General features: G+C 43.1%; 1 protein-coding gene across 3 annotated transcripts; it reads left to right on the top strand.

Annotated features, from left to right (window-relative positions):
- The first annotated feature begins 4,291 nt into the window (after positions 1–4,291).
- On the top strand, positions 4,292–13,962 carry nradd (neurotrophin receptor associated death domain). 3 transcript variants are annotated; one of them, XM_080500315.1, is made up of 6 exons: positions 4,292–4,681; positions 8,777–8,909; positions 9,638–9,991; positions 10,734–10,914; positions 11,023–11,165; positions 12,347–13,962. In XM_080500315.1, exons 1-6 carry the CDS (start codon positions 4,619–4,621, stop codon positions 12,658–12,660), a joined length of 1,188 nt encoding a protein of 395 aa, XP_080356441.1. In that variant the 5' UTR covers positions 4,292–4,618; the 3' UTR covers positions 12,661–13,962. The 3 variants fall into 3 exon arrangements, with proteins under 3 accessions (XP_080356441.1, XP_080356442.1, XP_080356443.1); XM_080500316.1 differs by having other exon boundaries at positions 11,023–11,117; XM_080500317.1 differs by having other exon boundaries at positions 11,023–11,093.
- The last annotated feature ends 2,193 nt before the right edge of the window (positions 13,963–16,155 follow it).

Raw genomic sequence — 16,155 nt, forward strand, 5'->3', positions numbered from 1 at the left:
GCTGATACTGTCCATGTCTAATATGCTTTTTTGAATATTCCCGTTTTCTGCCAAAATCACGTTATGTAACACTGTTGCTTTTGGAACGTTTCACTTCACTCTGCAGAAATTCTCACAGCATATGATTTGATTTATCTGTGTCAGAACTATATCTTTACAATCATTACTGTGTGAATGAGACCCAGACCTCTGGTGTGGACATGTTGCCGGCAGACATCTCTTCTTTTGCCTTTAAACAACGCTTTATATTCTTCATGCATTCCTTTTCTGTCTTAAAGAGGCTCTCTGGATATACGCCACTGGAAAATAATAATCAAATTGCAAATAACACTTCTTCTTCTCAGTTTCCTGGCGGTTAAGTAAACCATGTACCTACAGGCACCTCTCAATAAAGGGAGAATTTCGCTGAAAAGTCAACCACTTTGTCAGTTACTTCAGCATTCATAACTTGTTTCAATGGTCATAATTAGAATATTTTTCAAATATTCTAAGACTTTGACATATTGTATTTTTTGACATACTTTCTAAAAAGTCTAACATAAAATTTAAGCTGCAAGCAGCATTGAGGACCTGCATCGCATGCCCACACACGTCGGACTGAGTCGCATGTCGAGGTTTTGTGCACGTCTCCCCAATTCCTTAAACAGCCGGATCGATGTAAACTACTTATGCCTGTGATCAGATGTGGACTCTCAAGCAATGTGTAAAGTTTCAGTCAGAACGGAGCATGTTTGCCTCACTTCCTGTTTCATGGTGAAACAAACTTCGTGGCGTAAAAACATTTGTGAGAGATTTTGATAACTTTTGCTCTTCAACCCCATTTCTATCAAAATAGCCCAAGTTGAAGTAGATTGAATTGTGCGTTTCGCCACAACAATAAGTGTCTGAGTTGTTATGAGGAGAATTTATCACGACTGAGCAAAACGAGCAAAATATCAACTATATAATATTATCTGTGCTGGCGTCAGTTTCATCAAGTTCAGAAGAATAAGGGGAGTTCTTTAGAGTTCCTCACTTCCCTCATAATAGCTGTTCAAGCATGTATGTTGATGTTGGTAGATTCATGCATTAAGGTGCAGTCGGTGCTTTTGAACGCTCTATATAAAGCCGGTGTTGCTGCTTTATTCGTCCCCTCCAGCTCGTTGTGTCTAAAGATGCTCCACTGTGTCCAGATTGCCCTAATATGGCGTGTTTTGTAAATGCAGACGTACTTTGAGGAATCCTCGCTACAGCCGTCCATCTCCCAGCCACGGATCACCCATTACTGAAAAATGAGCTGTGATTTTGATGTTTTTGTGCGTGTGTGGGTGTGGGTGTGTGTGAATGTGCGCGTGTGAACCACAGCGGGAAGGAAACTGATCTGCTGCCACTAAAGTAGATCATCCAGCTCCTTTACTGTAATCCCAGCCTTGCATGCGTCTGTGATGTTAACCCCAGTGGAGTTGAAAAGGTCACGGTGAGCAATGGCACATTGACTTGAAGAGGAGGCTTTGATCTCCCGGTGGGCTGCACATCCTGTCACCCCCCCCCCCCCCCCCCCCCTCACCCCCATCCCCACCCCCCCCCCATAAACACCTCAGTGGGGTACAATTCAGCGGGGTGGTGATGGGGTGAGGCGGGTGGTAAAACTGACCTGCAGACATTCAATGGAAACCACAGACCTGAATAAGGGAAGTGGGGAGGGGAGGGGAAGGAGGGGGTGCATGCACTCTGATGTGGCGGCACAGACAATGGAGGGAGGGATTAACACCTTGTTCACAGTTATTGGCAGTATCTCTCTCTCTCCTGTGACCTCTGCAGGCCCGGGGGCAGGTGTCGTGAAACGCTGCAATTTCAATGTTGTTCAAGTTGTTCCTGCCAAGAACTACAACAAAAAAAAAAACCTTCAAACAGGCGCCTGTCAAATAATCTCAGCCCCCTCCTTCTCTCCCCATCTGGCCCATTCCTTTTTAGCCTGTGTTTCTTCTGTTTTATACCTGCCTTATCATACTCACTCATGTATGACCACAGAGGTCTCACCCCTGATAAAGAGTCTGAAGCCTCCCAGCGGGATCATTCAGACAAGTAAGAAATAACAATCTGATAAGAACAGTTTATTTGTCTGATTTCAAATGTACTGGTGTTTATTTGGTCATTTATTTGATGTTTGCTTCAATTGCACTGAGAAAAAACTAACTTACAGATTAGTTTTTGAACAATTACTACCAATATATTCCAGCAACAAGTTGGTTTTGTTTTTTTATGTGTTTGACATAAAATCTATATTTATGTTTGTTCAAATAAAATGTTTTCAGACCTCGAACGACACAACACGTACGTGACACACTCATGGAGCAATGTTTTAAATGAATGGGTTTTTGTAGAAGCCCTGGTACTTGTTTTTCTAGCAGCCCAGGGTTTTTGCAATCAAAATGTATTTTCTATGTTGTATTTCTTGAGGGTTTTATCAGGGGAGGGAGAGAGAGAGGGGGATCCTCTTTGTCCTCTTATCCCCGAGCCGGCTTTGAAGTGCAAGTAGCTCTGCGTCTGAAGGAAGATCTCTCCATTTGTTTTCCTCTGAAGTCTTCGGGACTCCATGTGAGGAGCTCACTCCAATTTACAGGCTGCGTAATTTACACTGTGCCGCTTTTCTAATCTTTTGAATTGCCGAGATCAAACATGTGCTCTTGTCTTCGGAGCATCTTGTTTGATTCTCGTGCTCTTTTTGTTGTTGTTGTTGTTGTTATTGTTGTTGTTGTTTCTGATAAGGACCTATCACAGCTCTGTGTCAGTGGCCCTGCTGGGCTGGAAAATAAAGCTTCAGTGAAGCTGCGAACGCAAAATGTAGACGTCGTAATCGTAATCATTTTGTAAGTTTGGTCATTTGTCCTTCTTCACATGAAAGTACTCTAATTTGGAATATAAATGAAAATGACATGCATAATGTTTCACACTGTGGAATACCGAGTAACAAAACTCTATCACACATGAGCCGTCAATCAATTTTCAATCGGCTTTAAAATCTTATGTTGTGAAATAAATAGAAAAATCACAAGACAGAATTAAATGAAATAAAGTTATAAAAAAGAATTACTGCAATTGCTGATACTTTTAAAATCCAACATGCTCCTGAGTGAACACACAGCTTGATTCAAGATTCAAACCATTTAATGTTTTTTTTCTCTCTAAAATAGAGAATTCCAGCTTTATAAAACACATTACTGAGGTGTGTATTTTCCACACTGTCTGACAAATGAGGTTTAAACGTTGATATTGTAAACAGGTAAATAAATGTGCATTCCTGGAAATGCAAGAAAACATCTCATTGGTAAAAAAAACAAAACAAATCCAAACAAAAAAAACAAAACCCTACATAGTGATAGATTGAAATCTTAATATAATAATTCTGAAATCAGTACTCGATACTTATGAAGTACAAACATCTTCACTGTGTCCTCAAGCCAAATTTCCATATTTGGTAACTTCCACATGTATTTCTCTTTCTTCCAAACTAATAAAATTGAGTTAATGACAATAACAGAAAAACGTTGTGCAAAACATTGATGACATGGTGCTTGAGTATCAGTCTGAATAATTACTAAGTATGTCAGTTTTTCCTTTTAAGGTTCCATATAATTACATAAACATTACCTGGTAGTACACGTAGTTACCTTGTCAACGCTTAATACCCATAAACCAGAAGTTATTAGACACATTAGGGTGTTTGATTTGTTTTTGGCTTTTGTTTGAGCAAATAACACATGACACAGTAGTGCAGTAATACTGAATAGTGAATGCAAGATTTCCTAACCTCTTACAGAAGTATATTCTAATCAAACAGCTCAAAATGTCCAATTGGGTCCGTTTTTTGTCTATTTAGCACTGATCACAGTGTGTGTCCTTATGCATTCTTCCTCAATACAAAAGGCCGAGCAGGTCCATCGTTAATCATTTATCAAAAAAAATGCAAAGTACTGTTGTTGTGGTTTTTTTTTTTTTTTTTCCATCTTTAAAAGTTGCGCAGTATTTTGAACTCCAACAAGAAAATGACTGCATTTAAATGATTGTTTTGAGAAAATGTCTGTTTATGAATGAAAACTTTAACGATCTAATTCGGACAGGAATGGAGGTTTTCTGGGGGGGGGGGGGGGGGGGGGGGCGCTCCGGTCCCCGGCCCTCCGCCGTGCAGGGATGCAGCCAATCAGGATCCGTGGTTGAAGAGTCGAGCCGCTGATGGGAGGAGGAAACCGAAGGAGAGACGAACAGAGAAACTTGCAGCAACTTTTCCTGACTCATCTGTTGCAAAGCTGCAGGAGAGGCTGCGGCCAGCCAGCCAGCCAGCCCGTGTGCATCCCGGGGAGCCCAGACAGAAGAAACGTTGTTTCATCTCTCGCAGTTCCACTGAGGAATGCACTGAAAGGAGCAAATGCGTCCTGCTGCGCGTTTTTACCGGGAGAGAAAACCGACGGTTTGCGTAAAGACGCACCAGATTCCTGGACTATGACCGACCTCTCCTGACTGAAGAACCACGACGTTTTATATGTTTTGACTAGGATTAAGTGTCGTTTCAAAGGCAGTGGGCTGCATTAGTAATAATAATAATAATTTAAAAAAAAAAGATCTTCCGCGACTTGGAGACATGAGGAACATGGAAGCTGGAGACATGAAACTTATTGTCATATGCGCGCTTCTGCTGTTAAAAGTAAGAGACCCTTTATTACTGTTTTACTGGAGCATGCGTCATACTATTCTTTCTTTCTTTCTTTCTTTCTTTCTTTCTTTCTTTCTTTCTTTCTTTCTTTCTTTCTTTCTTTCTTTCTTTCTTTCTGTCTTTCTTTCTTTCTTGCTTTCCTTCTCAGTCCTTTTCGTCTAAACCTTCTTTCACCCACTTGGTGTTTTGAGACCATTGTTCCCAGAGGAAATCTGTTTACACCGCGCAGCTACACTTGATTAAGGTTTGTGTTTCCATCCCCTTGCTTGGCGAATGGCAGTGGAAAGAGTGAGAGACTGGACATTTGATTAAATCTCATCCGTTTCTGTTTTCAAGCCTCTCGGAGTGAAATAAAGGCACTTCTCTAGTTTGCCGTTGGTAGTGCCTGTTTCCCTGAAGCACACCCGAGACATTGGCCAGTCTAAACACCCGGTTTAAGACTCTGCTTGGTCACAGCTTGTCCTGGATCTGTGTGGAGAGCGTCTGTGTTTTCAACTTACTGTTCATCACCTTCCATTGTTCCACTGACTTGACACACATTCATACCGTCAGCTTCATACAATGAGCCTCCAACATCAGACAGGAGAAAAACACAATTTACCAAGATAATGCACCCATGCTGTATTAAATGATGTATTTTATGGACTGATTAGAGGCTCTGTGGTGTTTTATAGCATGTTATTAAGCTGAAATCAAGGTGGATAGAAAGCCCCAGCCTCCAGAGTTGCAGACAATAATATGACACTCATTCACTTCAAAAAGCCCATGGGGCTTGTAGTCCTGTCTGGACCTGCTCCTCAGACTCTAAGCACTTTTGTTACATCTCAGTATTTACATAACAGTTGAACTCACAAGAAGATGTGTATCCCGTTTAAAAACGTATGTCGAGAACATCAACAGGTTTTCCTTTTGGAATAAAGAGGCTGTTCAGGATCTTCTGTCAGGAGTGTCTCTGGTTGACCTCTCGCACATCTTCTTTGCATTAAAGCTTCACTTCTCCTGATTGTCTCCTGTTAACTTTGGTCTCTGGGGCTCATTTTGACTGCAGTTTACTGTACATGTCGCCACATTTGTTGCTTGCGGCAGTTCCTGGTGAAAATGTGGCGTGGCTGCTGGGGTCTGGATATCCGGAGCAAAGCAATTATCATCATTTTGTCCCTGTTTGTGGTGTTTCTTTGTGTGCTTGTAGGGGGGGGGGGGGGGTTCGAAGATCATTTAGTTTGTTACCGCATTCATTTGACTTTCCATGGAGCGGACAGACTTCAGGATCATTTCTAGTGTTTTTAACGCCAAAATGCTCTATGATAGGGATCAGCAGATGAATAGGTTGTGTGACGCCTTGTTTGGTTTAGGATCTCAGGTTACGCCTTTAAAAATGTCCCTTTAGCTGTGACAGTAATCACTGCCGTGGCTTAGTTTGTCTCAGGCCTCTGTGGCGTTGGCTCATGGGTCAGCGTTTTCACAGGGGGAGAGCATCCTTTTGTGTGTTTATTTTCACGCAGATTAGATTAACTGTGGAAACTCCAGCCTGGACACTTCAAAAAGTCCCCCCCCCTACCCTCCACTTCAGAAGGGCCGCGAAAATGCTTCAGTCACTGAGATGGCTGAGAGGAAGCGTGTGTGTGTGTGTGTGTGTGTGTGTGTGTGTGTGTGTGTGTGTGTGTGTGTGTGTGTGAGATCCACGATGACTGAGTGACTCCGGCAGCCGTGGAGTTGAGAGCCCCATTGAAAGCGCAGCTCCTCGGTGGTCCGTCTGTTCTCACTGGGGAATCCCTTCACATTGCAGCTTCTTACCTTAATGGAAAAAGCAACTGCAGCTCACTTCCCTTCAGACTTTACGCCTCGAGTAGAACAGATAAGGTCAAAATACTCTGAGGGGGTCATGGCCGGATAATGAAACCTGGCTTGAAAATCGAATAGAATGAGAAACCTCAGCAAAGGTACACTGTTCCACTCCTACATTGCTTAAAATGTACTGAGTTACAAGTAAAGATACCACAAAATAAATAAAAAAATACACTGTACACTGTTGACTGTACATTACAGTATCTTCTTCACCTATAGAAAAAATATTTACATTCAAAACAGTGAAGTCTATAAAAGTTGCACTTTGAAAAAGAAATACAGATTTTCAAGGAGGAACTTATCGGCTATAAAGATGCAGATCAACAGATTTGTACATCCAGTTATGGTCATACAAAGGAGTGACTTAGAAGTAGCATAATAGATTACATTATCTCACTTTATAGCCAGAGTAAAAAAACAGCAACCTACAGCTAGAAGTGCCTCAAAATAAGACTTAATAATAATAATATGAGGGTTTTTTTTGTCATTTTTACGCTCACCCCTGGCAATGCAATTCATATTCTGTGTAATAAACCATGTTTTTTTTTTTAACATTAATGTCTAACTGTACAGACCAAATTCAATATCTATAATTTTTTTACTACACCAATAAAAACCCAATAGTGTCCTTATATAGTCATAATGTATATAAGCAGTCGAAATGACTTTGTCATTCCTATAGTGAGTACATCACTAGTCCCACCATCTCCAGCAGGGCATGGACTCAATCTTTCATTGTGTGCTGCAGCCCAGCGAGTGAAGTGCCAAGCTTTTGGCAGCAGCTCGTCTCGGTGGACTCGTCCCTCCAGCCAAGGCTGCACAGGGCCGCCAGGCTCTGCGAAATGACGTGAAAATAAACCAGCGCCGCTGTCGACAAATATTTACAAAAGTGTGGATTAAGAACCAAAAGGTTATCAAGTGTTAGGAGAAGAGCCTCATCTGTCACACGGTGGAGGTCCAGCTGGAGTTAACCGGAGGATGCCTCTGGTCACAGTCTGCCAACTCTCAATATTCAGCCGGATCCTACCGCCCCGGTACCGTAATGCCTACTGATCCGAGTTGCGTGGCTGCTGTTCAGATATCATCAGGCTCTTGTGCAGAGGCGCAGGCAGACTGGAGGCTTTTTTTCTTTTTTTTGGAGACAGGCGAGCCCCTTTTCAAAGCTCCTGTAGTATGAGCGTGGAACATTTTAGTCTTGTGCGACTGTAGGCATGGCGCCCTGTGTGTGTGTGTGTGTGTGTGTGTGTGTGTGTGTGTGTGTGTGTGTGTGTGTTTCTGGTGGGCTTTTTGTCAGAAGCCCTACAGGTTCCCACACGCTCCTCTTGTGTTTCTTGGCAGACTTCAGAGACACAAAGACAGAGACATCACCGAGCTGTTTAGCTGTTACTTTCCCCCCCCCCCCCCCCCTTTGCAGGAGGTTAGTTGTTAGACATCTGTTCGCTCTTGTCTGGCCCCCGGCGGCGCGGGACAATCTCCCTTATACGCGTGGATGTTTAAGATGCCGTCACACGGCCCTGGAGAAGTGGGTGTCAGTGAAATACTGACCTTCGTAGACACACCTGCAGGCCGAGTGACTTCAAAGACCCCCCCCCCTCCCACCCAAACGGACACTCTCATGCTGTGCAGCCTTGGTTAGCTGACACCCTCGCCTGGGGCCAGAGCCTCCTTCTCTATATACTTTACACTGCGTTCAACACACACAGTTACACATTGTCATTCACACTGATTTTGGAGTGAGTGGAAAAGTAAACTTGGAAACTTTGCCCGCCCCCCCCCCCCCCTTTTCCTTCCTTCTTTTCTGATTGTTTTCCTTCTCTCCCTCCCCTTATGTTTTATTCTTTCCATAGATCTAAAGCCATCTGATTAAAGCCAGCCACTCATGTCAGGCACTAACCCGGCTGCACAAGCTGCGAGGAATGTCTGATCTATTCCTCATGTCATAATTCAAGCCGGGCTCTCCATTACCCACTTGCAGATAAGGACTCAGTGCACTTAAAGGTGAAAACTGAGGCAGATTGAAAGATTAAAAAAAAAATAATAATAATTTTGTTCTCCACTTCTTTTTTTTTGTTTTTTGCTTTTTTGGTAACTACTGCAGTCAAATGTTTAACATGAATCGGGCATCTATGGTATCAAAATACATAAGGGTTGATCCTAAAAAAGACACTTTCTGTTTATTTTCCTTACTAAAAATGCACAATGGTGGTATTTTTTCCAAACTCTGTCATCTGTTTACCGTAGGTTTCTCTTGGAAATGCCTGTGCCAGCGGCCGCTATACTGAATCAGGGCAGTGTTGCAGTCTGTGTCCTGCTGGCTACGGTGTGGAGGTCGACTGTGGGAAAGAGAATACCAAATGTGAACCGTGCCCACAGGGTAAGCACTTATAATCTAATGTTTCTCATCCGTTTGTACCTGTTGCAGTCTATGGATCTGTGATTTACGCGAATGGCTCTGTTCAAAAGTCTTAACTCGCCTGACAGTGCGTACGACAATTTAAGATTCCAAACAAATGGAGGTATTTTAACTCCTCACTGTGTGTTGCGTTTATAGCTGAATGGTTCCTCTTTAGCTGTTCCATCTGATTCATTGGCGCATGTTTTGAGCCTAACTCCTCTCTTTTGGACTGGAATTGAAGACAACACATTGCTCCTCAAACAGTTTCCTGTTATATTCGGTTAGTTGTTACCGAAGTTAAAACACTGAGATAGTATGGTTTCAAGTTTGCACCATGTTCATGTAGTAATTTCTAGATTTATGATCTTCAGTTAAGTAATTTAATCTCTTCAGAAAAAAAAAATACTTGAAAACAATCTTTTGTTCCATTATGATTAGGTTTAATGTTTCCCCAATAGAAGGAATTGAGTTTTGGTGTTTTTTTATTAGGTTTGGGTTCATTACTTTTATCATCATTGCGCTGTGATGTTGCTTCATCTGATTAAATAAAGGCTTAATACAAAATAACACAATGCGTTTGATGTTTCATCTCCGTCGTGTGTCTCATGACATTGGAAGTTGTTTCACGACATCTCGTAATTCTCCGTATTTTGGTGACAAGTTTACATGAAATGAATTGATGCTGACGTCTATGACCTTCTTCCTAGGAACGTTTTCTTCGTCCGAAGACCTCAGTCCCTGTCGTCCATGTGCCAAGTGCCCGCGGAGCGTCCCCACTGCGGCCTCGTGCTCGGCCACCCGAGACACGCAGTGCGAATGTGACAGCGGCTTCTTCTTCCTGAGCGTCCACAGCTTGTGTGCACCTTGTTCCAAATGCAGCCGCGGTCAGGGGGCCACCCAGGAATGTGGCCTTTTGGGGGACACAAATTGCCAGGTCTGTGCGCCGGGTACATTCTCAGAGGAGCTGGTCAGCACCAAACCCTGCCAGGCCTGCAGGCGGTGCTCTGACAGCGAAGTGGAGATCCGTTCCTGTATGCCCAACTCTGACACACTCTGCATGGGTGAGTTTTAGCACAGAATTAGAGGCTGTAAATCCATGCTTTATGCTTTTATCTCAACACACTGTAAGATTAAGGTTTTCTCTTCTGTTGAAATGATTGCTAAGTGCGCTTTTGGTATATAAGAAGACAATATTAGTCAAAGAAAAGATGAAAGAATTGAGTTCCCGGAAAAGGGGAAGGAGGAGTGAGAGGGTCTGAGGATGCGAGGACATGTGGTCAACACCTGCGTTCACACCTCACCTCCGAAACACTCTGGAGCTGTCCGAGCGAGGAAACACAAGCAGTGGTGGGGGGAAAAAAAGAAGAAGAAGAAAAAAAAAGGTGCCGCACTAAGACTGATGTCAGCTTGACAGGCCTCCAGTTTAACTCTCCGTAAGGACCTGAAGGCCAGGGGAGGCCGCTGACCCTGACAACTAGTCGTCCTGCTCCTAAATGGTGACGCTCGCTCTCCAGGAGCGAGGTCACCGGCGTGCACTGCGGGTCCCTCGGGTCACAACCCCCCCGACCCCTCGCAGGTCAGCACGGTACCTTGTAGCGTTTGATCCCAAAATAGGCCGACAGCGGGAGGGAGAAGGAGGCTGGAAATGGGGGCACGGAGAGGTTTTAAAACCCCGGGGGGGGGGGGGACAGGGATGACTGGAGCTATCATTACATCTGGCTCTAATTTATGGCGTACAAATGTGTTCTGATGTGCATACATGCATTTGCAATAACTCTCCCCTCCTCCTTTCGTTCTTCACAGATAAGAAACTGGACATACTTTCTCTCCCGGACGAAACTGGCGAGGAAGAGGCGGTCAGCCCTTCGACAGGAACGCCCAAGTTTACCCCGCAGGACGAGGGTGGCAGCAACAACACTCTCGTCTACGTGTCTGTCCTGGCCGCCGTGGTGCTTGGCCTGCTTGTTTATGTGGCTTATAAATGGTGAGTTCTCACGGTGCGTAACGGCGGCTTCATACTTGGCTCGGGGATGAAAAACAGTCCACCGTGGGTAGTTGATGTAACGTTGTTTTCCCCTCTTGCTGTTCTTAGCTGGAGATCATGCAAACAGAAGAAAGCTCTCTCTAAGGCCCGGGCAGCCGAGTTGGGAACAGCTCCAGAAGGTGAAAAGCTACAAAGTGACAGCGGTGTGTTTCTGGATTCTTACAGCGTTCAGGACAACCAGCCGAGCAAAGGTGTGGTAGACACAGGCTCTCTGAATCTAGAAAGGCTTCTGTAGCTTTAGGAGACAAAAAAAAAACCCAAAACAACTTGTTGACTTTTACCGTAATATGTCTTTTTCTCCGGCAAGTAATTTCAATTTTGTGCTTGTAGAATTGTTTAAAAAAAACAACATGTGAAATGAGTGTTCCAGTCACTTTATCTAAGATAACTTAGAATTTTAATACCTAGTAGTTAAACAATGTCATTGTTTATTTCCGACGGTACTGAAGAGCTCACGTTACAAATGAGAGACACCTGGACGGCCGCGCTGTGGAAGTCCTGGGGCCTCTGTAATCATGCCAAGCTGTGTATCTCTGCTTTTCTGGTAGTTTTGAAATATCTTAGATAACAGCGACGGCAACAAGATAAGAATATATGTGTTAATATACTGAAAATTGCTTTCTTGCTTCCATTGTGAGTTGAAACACATGAACTCGTGTCTTACCAGGAACTTGGCTCATCGCTCTTCAAATTGTTTTATTTGACTGCAAATACAAACTTTTAGTTCCACTGAAACAGACTATGTGAGCTCGACATAACTTCATTAGATAGTCATCCATTATACTGTGTTTTTTTTGTGGAAACGTCAGCACTTACTTCCAGTTTGTTCAGCGTGTAAAACTATACAAAATTTGTGTAAAACAAAGCAAGCTTATTCTGTGATCTATTATGACTCTACATTGCGCTGTATGTAAATATTATATCTATATTATAGTTACTAAGACTGGTTTTATGCCACTGCCATGTTTCATTTTCACAACACAGAAACAACTAATATCTGATCCACAGCTGAAGTAAACTGTGTGAAAAACACAAGACACAGTAGACAGTTAAAGAAATAAAGAGTGATATTAGGTCAGAGTTGAATTACTGTAAAATGCCAATATGACTAAAAATGTCAATGTAAAGAGATCAGTTGAGCTGCAAAGCACGTTTTGAACTGCAGAAAGAAACCGGAGTGCATATAAAAAAAGACATGCACGCACAAGGAGTGTGGAAATTCCACATGGTATCCTCCCACCGCTAATTCATGGATAGTCAACTGGGACCAGCTCCAGTTCCTTCAACTTGTGTTGCACAAAGACGTGTTGAAGACGACTGGATGGAAATGCTAAATAATTTTATTGTTGTCTTTCGCATGAAACCATCGCAGGGACCAAGAGAGACAGCAAGCAAGACAACCGCCTGTACGTCAACCTCCCCCCACACAGAAAGGAGGAGGTGGAGCGTCTCCTGCAGGAGGGAAACGGCCGGGGGTGGAGCCACCTGGGGACGGCGCTGGGCTACGAGCCGGAACAGCTGGACCTGTTTGGGCACGGCGAGGCCCCGGCTCACACGCTCCTGTCTAACTGGGCCCAGAAAGAAGGCTCCACTCTGGGACTGCTGTGCTCCGCGCTGGCCCGCGTCGAGCGGCCTGACGTGGTGACGGCTCTGAACTGCCCCACGCAGGGCGTTTCTGTGGTCTGAGAAGCTCTCGGACTCTCACACAGACTACGAGGGGGGGGGCAAACTTTTTGACTTGAGGCGAGAGGCGAGAGGCACTCTCATATCAGAACCTCTCTCCCAGATGGAAGCCGCCACTGGTGTTGCCTTTGTTGACTCATAAGTCAATGTTCTTCTGAAAAACTGTGATCCGGGTTTGTTTTTTTTGGCCGTGGATCAAACTGCGTTAAGTGTTTCGTCACGTCACGTCACCGTCCGCCACAGGAAATCAACGCCACCACTGAAGGAACGCCTCATCTGGATTAACAGGGGGCGACCTCCACATGGAAGCAAGCACACACACACACACACACACACACACACACACACACACACACACACACACACACACACACAGTTTGTGGCATTAGGCAATATACCATGTTACACAAGTGTTATTATTCAGAAATAACTGTTTACATATCGTCTGGACAAAATTTACAATCTCTTTTCTGCCCTATCAAAAACAATATTCTCTTTAGTGTGATGCTGTAAACAAATGTGGACGACTTAGCTCAGCCGTGTTTCGAGGTTGGCCGGCTTTATGATTCACAACTAAAGAAAACCACTTTTGGTATTGCAGTGGATTTTTTGTTTTTTGCCAAAAGAGCATGTTTTTCTAACAGCACTGTTGCCTCATTGGTTTGGGACCATTTCTGAGCACATGTGGACAATTTAGAAAGAAAACTTCAATAAACCACAGAGAAGGGTTACATGCCATCTAATCAGATTTGCTCCAAAAAGGAACAGTGGGTTGAAATCTTTTTATTGCTTGTTTGGTTTTGTATATTTTTTTCTATAAGAACACTTTATCTAATGTGTAGATTTAAACTGTTCAGTAGACTGATTTTTTTTTTTTTTTTAACCAATATTGCCTTGTTCTATTGTTTTTTTCCTTCTTTTGTTCTGCTGGAGCTACTAAGTAGCTGTAGTATTTAGTCACTCCGAGGACTTGTAATGCAGTGACGCCCACAAGAAGCATTCTGTGAAACACGGAAACCCCCCTCCTATCAGGCTCCTTCCAATAATCCTCACCTTATTGTAAATATCTTAACTCTTGATATAGTTTCATAGTTTGAAGTTCTGGAATCATGAAGATGAAAATGTTGGAATATTCATAACGCACAGTCCCATTATTATAATTTTTTTTACCTTGATTTTGCCCTTATTAGAAAAAATAAATAAATTCAAACACGCTTTCAACAAAATTGCTCGTGATAAACTTGCTTTTGTATTTATTTAACCCATTTTTTTTATTCTAAATGTAAATAAAATCTGTGAGAACCATTTGTGATGTGCTAGTTGGGCTTCGGTTTTGAATTTGTAAATATATATTTTTTCACTACCTCACTTAAACTAGGAATACCTAAAACATGGAGTTTATTCGAGGATGTGGTGTTTCAGTTTCGCTTTATCAAAGAGGGTGAAAACAACTAAAAGTTGAATTCCATGGTGTTATTGTCCATTATCAATTTAAGTGGTGATGCAGCCATATCCACTCAACATGTCTCCCTTGTTTAAATGATAGTTTATATGTTCATCACGCACCAAAACCATCCACTTTCAGCAAGCCCCCTGACAAGACTAACCGTCCTTTCACAGAAAGTTTGTTAAATATTAAAACTGCCTTCATCGTCTCCAGCAGTGAGTTACAGAGCGGAGGATGAGTTCCCCTCACAGAACGAGAACCACATTAAAGCCCTCGACTCTCACGCTGCACATGCTTTGTCCCACGCCAAGCAGCCATTTTTGGTTTAATGCTGGACTTCCTGATGTTTTCCACATTATTAGATATTGTTAGCGGCTGTTGGGAGCCACAGGCCATCAAAAGCCTCACTCTTCATCTGGTTAGACACATTTGGTTGGAAATGTTCCTCAATTCCTAATATTTTACAACTTTTGTAAGACTTGCATTTATGCTTTTGCATTGTTTGGGTTTACACTTAATGGAATTCAGTTTAAAGAGAAAAGCCTAATGTGCTTTTACAGCAAGACCTGAGCAGTCCTTTTTTTTTTTTTTTTTTAACCAGGTGGCAAGAAATTTATAGCTTAAAACGCAGTTTTCTAGACCTGTGTCTGTCACTTGAAGAACAAAACCAGGTCCGTGGATTAGGGTAAGGACAGACTTGGAACATACCACGTCTTATCAAGAGATTTAGCTATAAGAACATTTCCTGTCCATACCCCGAGGGAAATCATTTAAGAGGTATTTAATAATTTGAGGGTGAAATGAAAATAATAGTTTGATCCTGAATCTTTGAGAGGAAGGTTTCCTCTTTCTCACCGAGGCTCAATCTGATTCCTGCTTCCCCCCACTTGTGCTCTGCTTGGAGCCTCAGATCTGTTAATGATCTCTTTGCCTTCAGTTCTAAGTGGGAGCAGGCATCTTGCATGGCCCAGGGCTGCGTTACATGCCGTCACACACTCCAGAAGGGACTGCTTAACTGCGGTCTGGAGCACACAGGCATGGGGCTGCGGAATGTGCACACACTGGAAAGGGGGTTGGGACCGAGGAGAGAGAGAGCGAGCGAGAGAGAGAGAGAGAGAGAAGAAGCCGAGGAGCGCCTCTTTCTGTGCTCGTCACAGCGCTCCATATTTAGAGCACACACACTGAGCAAATGTCTCTAATGAAAGCAGTCCATCACTTTGCTTCTCTTTGGGGTCGAACATCTGGATCAAAACTGTGCACATGTTCCACAGTGGGACTCAGGCAATGTGCATCTCTTATTAGAGGCGGGGAGTTCAACTGGGACGGGATTGGTTGGGCTCTATATTGATTATGAAGGAGCAACAGTTATCAGCTGAATGATGCTCAACTGACAATTCATCTTGTTTTGAGATTCCAAATGTAAAGCTTAAAACTTGACATGAAACATAATTTTAAATACTAACAGGCTGAGTTTTCTTTGCCAGGTGCTCTTTGTATAAATACTCCAGGCATCATCCCATCTTCTTTACTTCTTTATCCAACTTAGGCACAAGTGAAGAAAGTCTGTCGTCTCCCTCACTTGCTTGCACCACATTTTAGTAAATGTTTGCTCACTGATACAGGCAATTTCAAGATTTTTGCGGGGGGATAACCACTCCCTCTGGTAGCAGACACTCACTTTGACCCTCCCACACATAGACAAAAACTTATAACGATTACTGACATGCTGAATAGATTCAGTATAATATGAAATACCGTCATTAATCTGCTAGCAGGAGCTAGCACGAGCTACCTGGTAGTAACTTACAAAATATGCAACCGAACTTAGCAATATAATCAGATAGACAATATTTTTCACTAAACATTATGAAAGGTCCCACTGCAGCCACAGAGCCTCTCCTTCTAGGTCAGCTTCTGGTTCAAATTGGTAGAAAATCAGCATTTCTACGTCTCCAGACATGGACAGACACAGAAAGGGCCTGTTCTCAGTGGAACTCACAAGAGGGACTTTTTAGACTGGATGAAATTCAGGACCAAGGCTGAGTTTTGGG

The sequence above is a fragment of the Blennius ocellaris genome (genome assembly GCF_963422515.1).
Source record: "Blennius ocellaris genome assembly, chromosome: 8".
Lineage (NCBI taxonomy): Eukaryota > Metazoa > Chordata > Actinopteri > Blenniiformes > Blenniidae > Blennius > Blennius ocellaris.

Excerpts from the sequence above, each read along its gene's own strand:
- nradd (XM_080500315.1), top strand. The coding sequence starts at position 4,619 with ATGAGGAACATGGAAGCTGGAGACATGAAACTTATTGTCATATGCGCG. Across the intron at positions 8,910-9,637 it reads ATGTGAACCGTGCCCACAGG|GAACGTTTTCTTCGTCCGAA; the intron begins GTAAGCACTTAT and ends CCTTCTTCCTAG. Across the intron at positions 11,166-12,346 it reads GGACAACCAGCCGAGCAAAG|GGACCAAGAGAGACAGCAAG; the intron begins GTGTGGTAGACA and ends AAACCATCGCAG.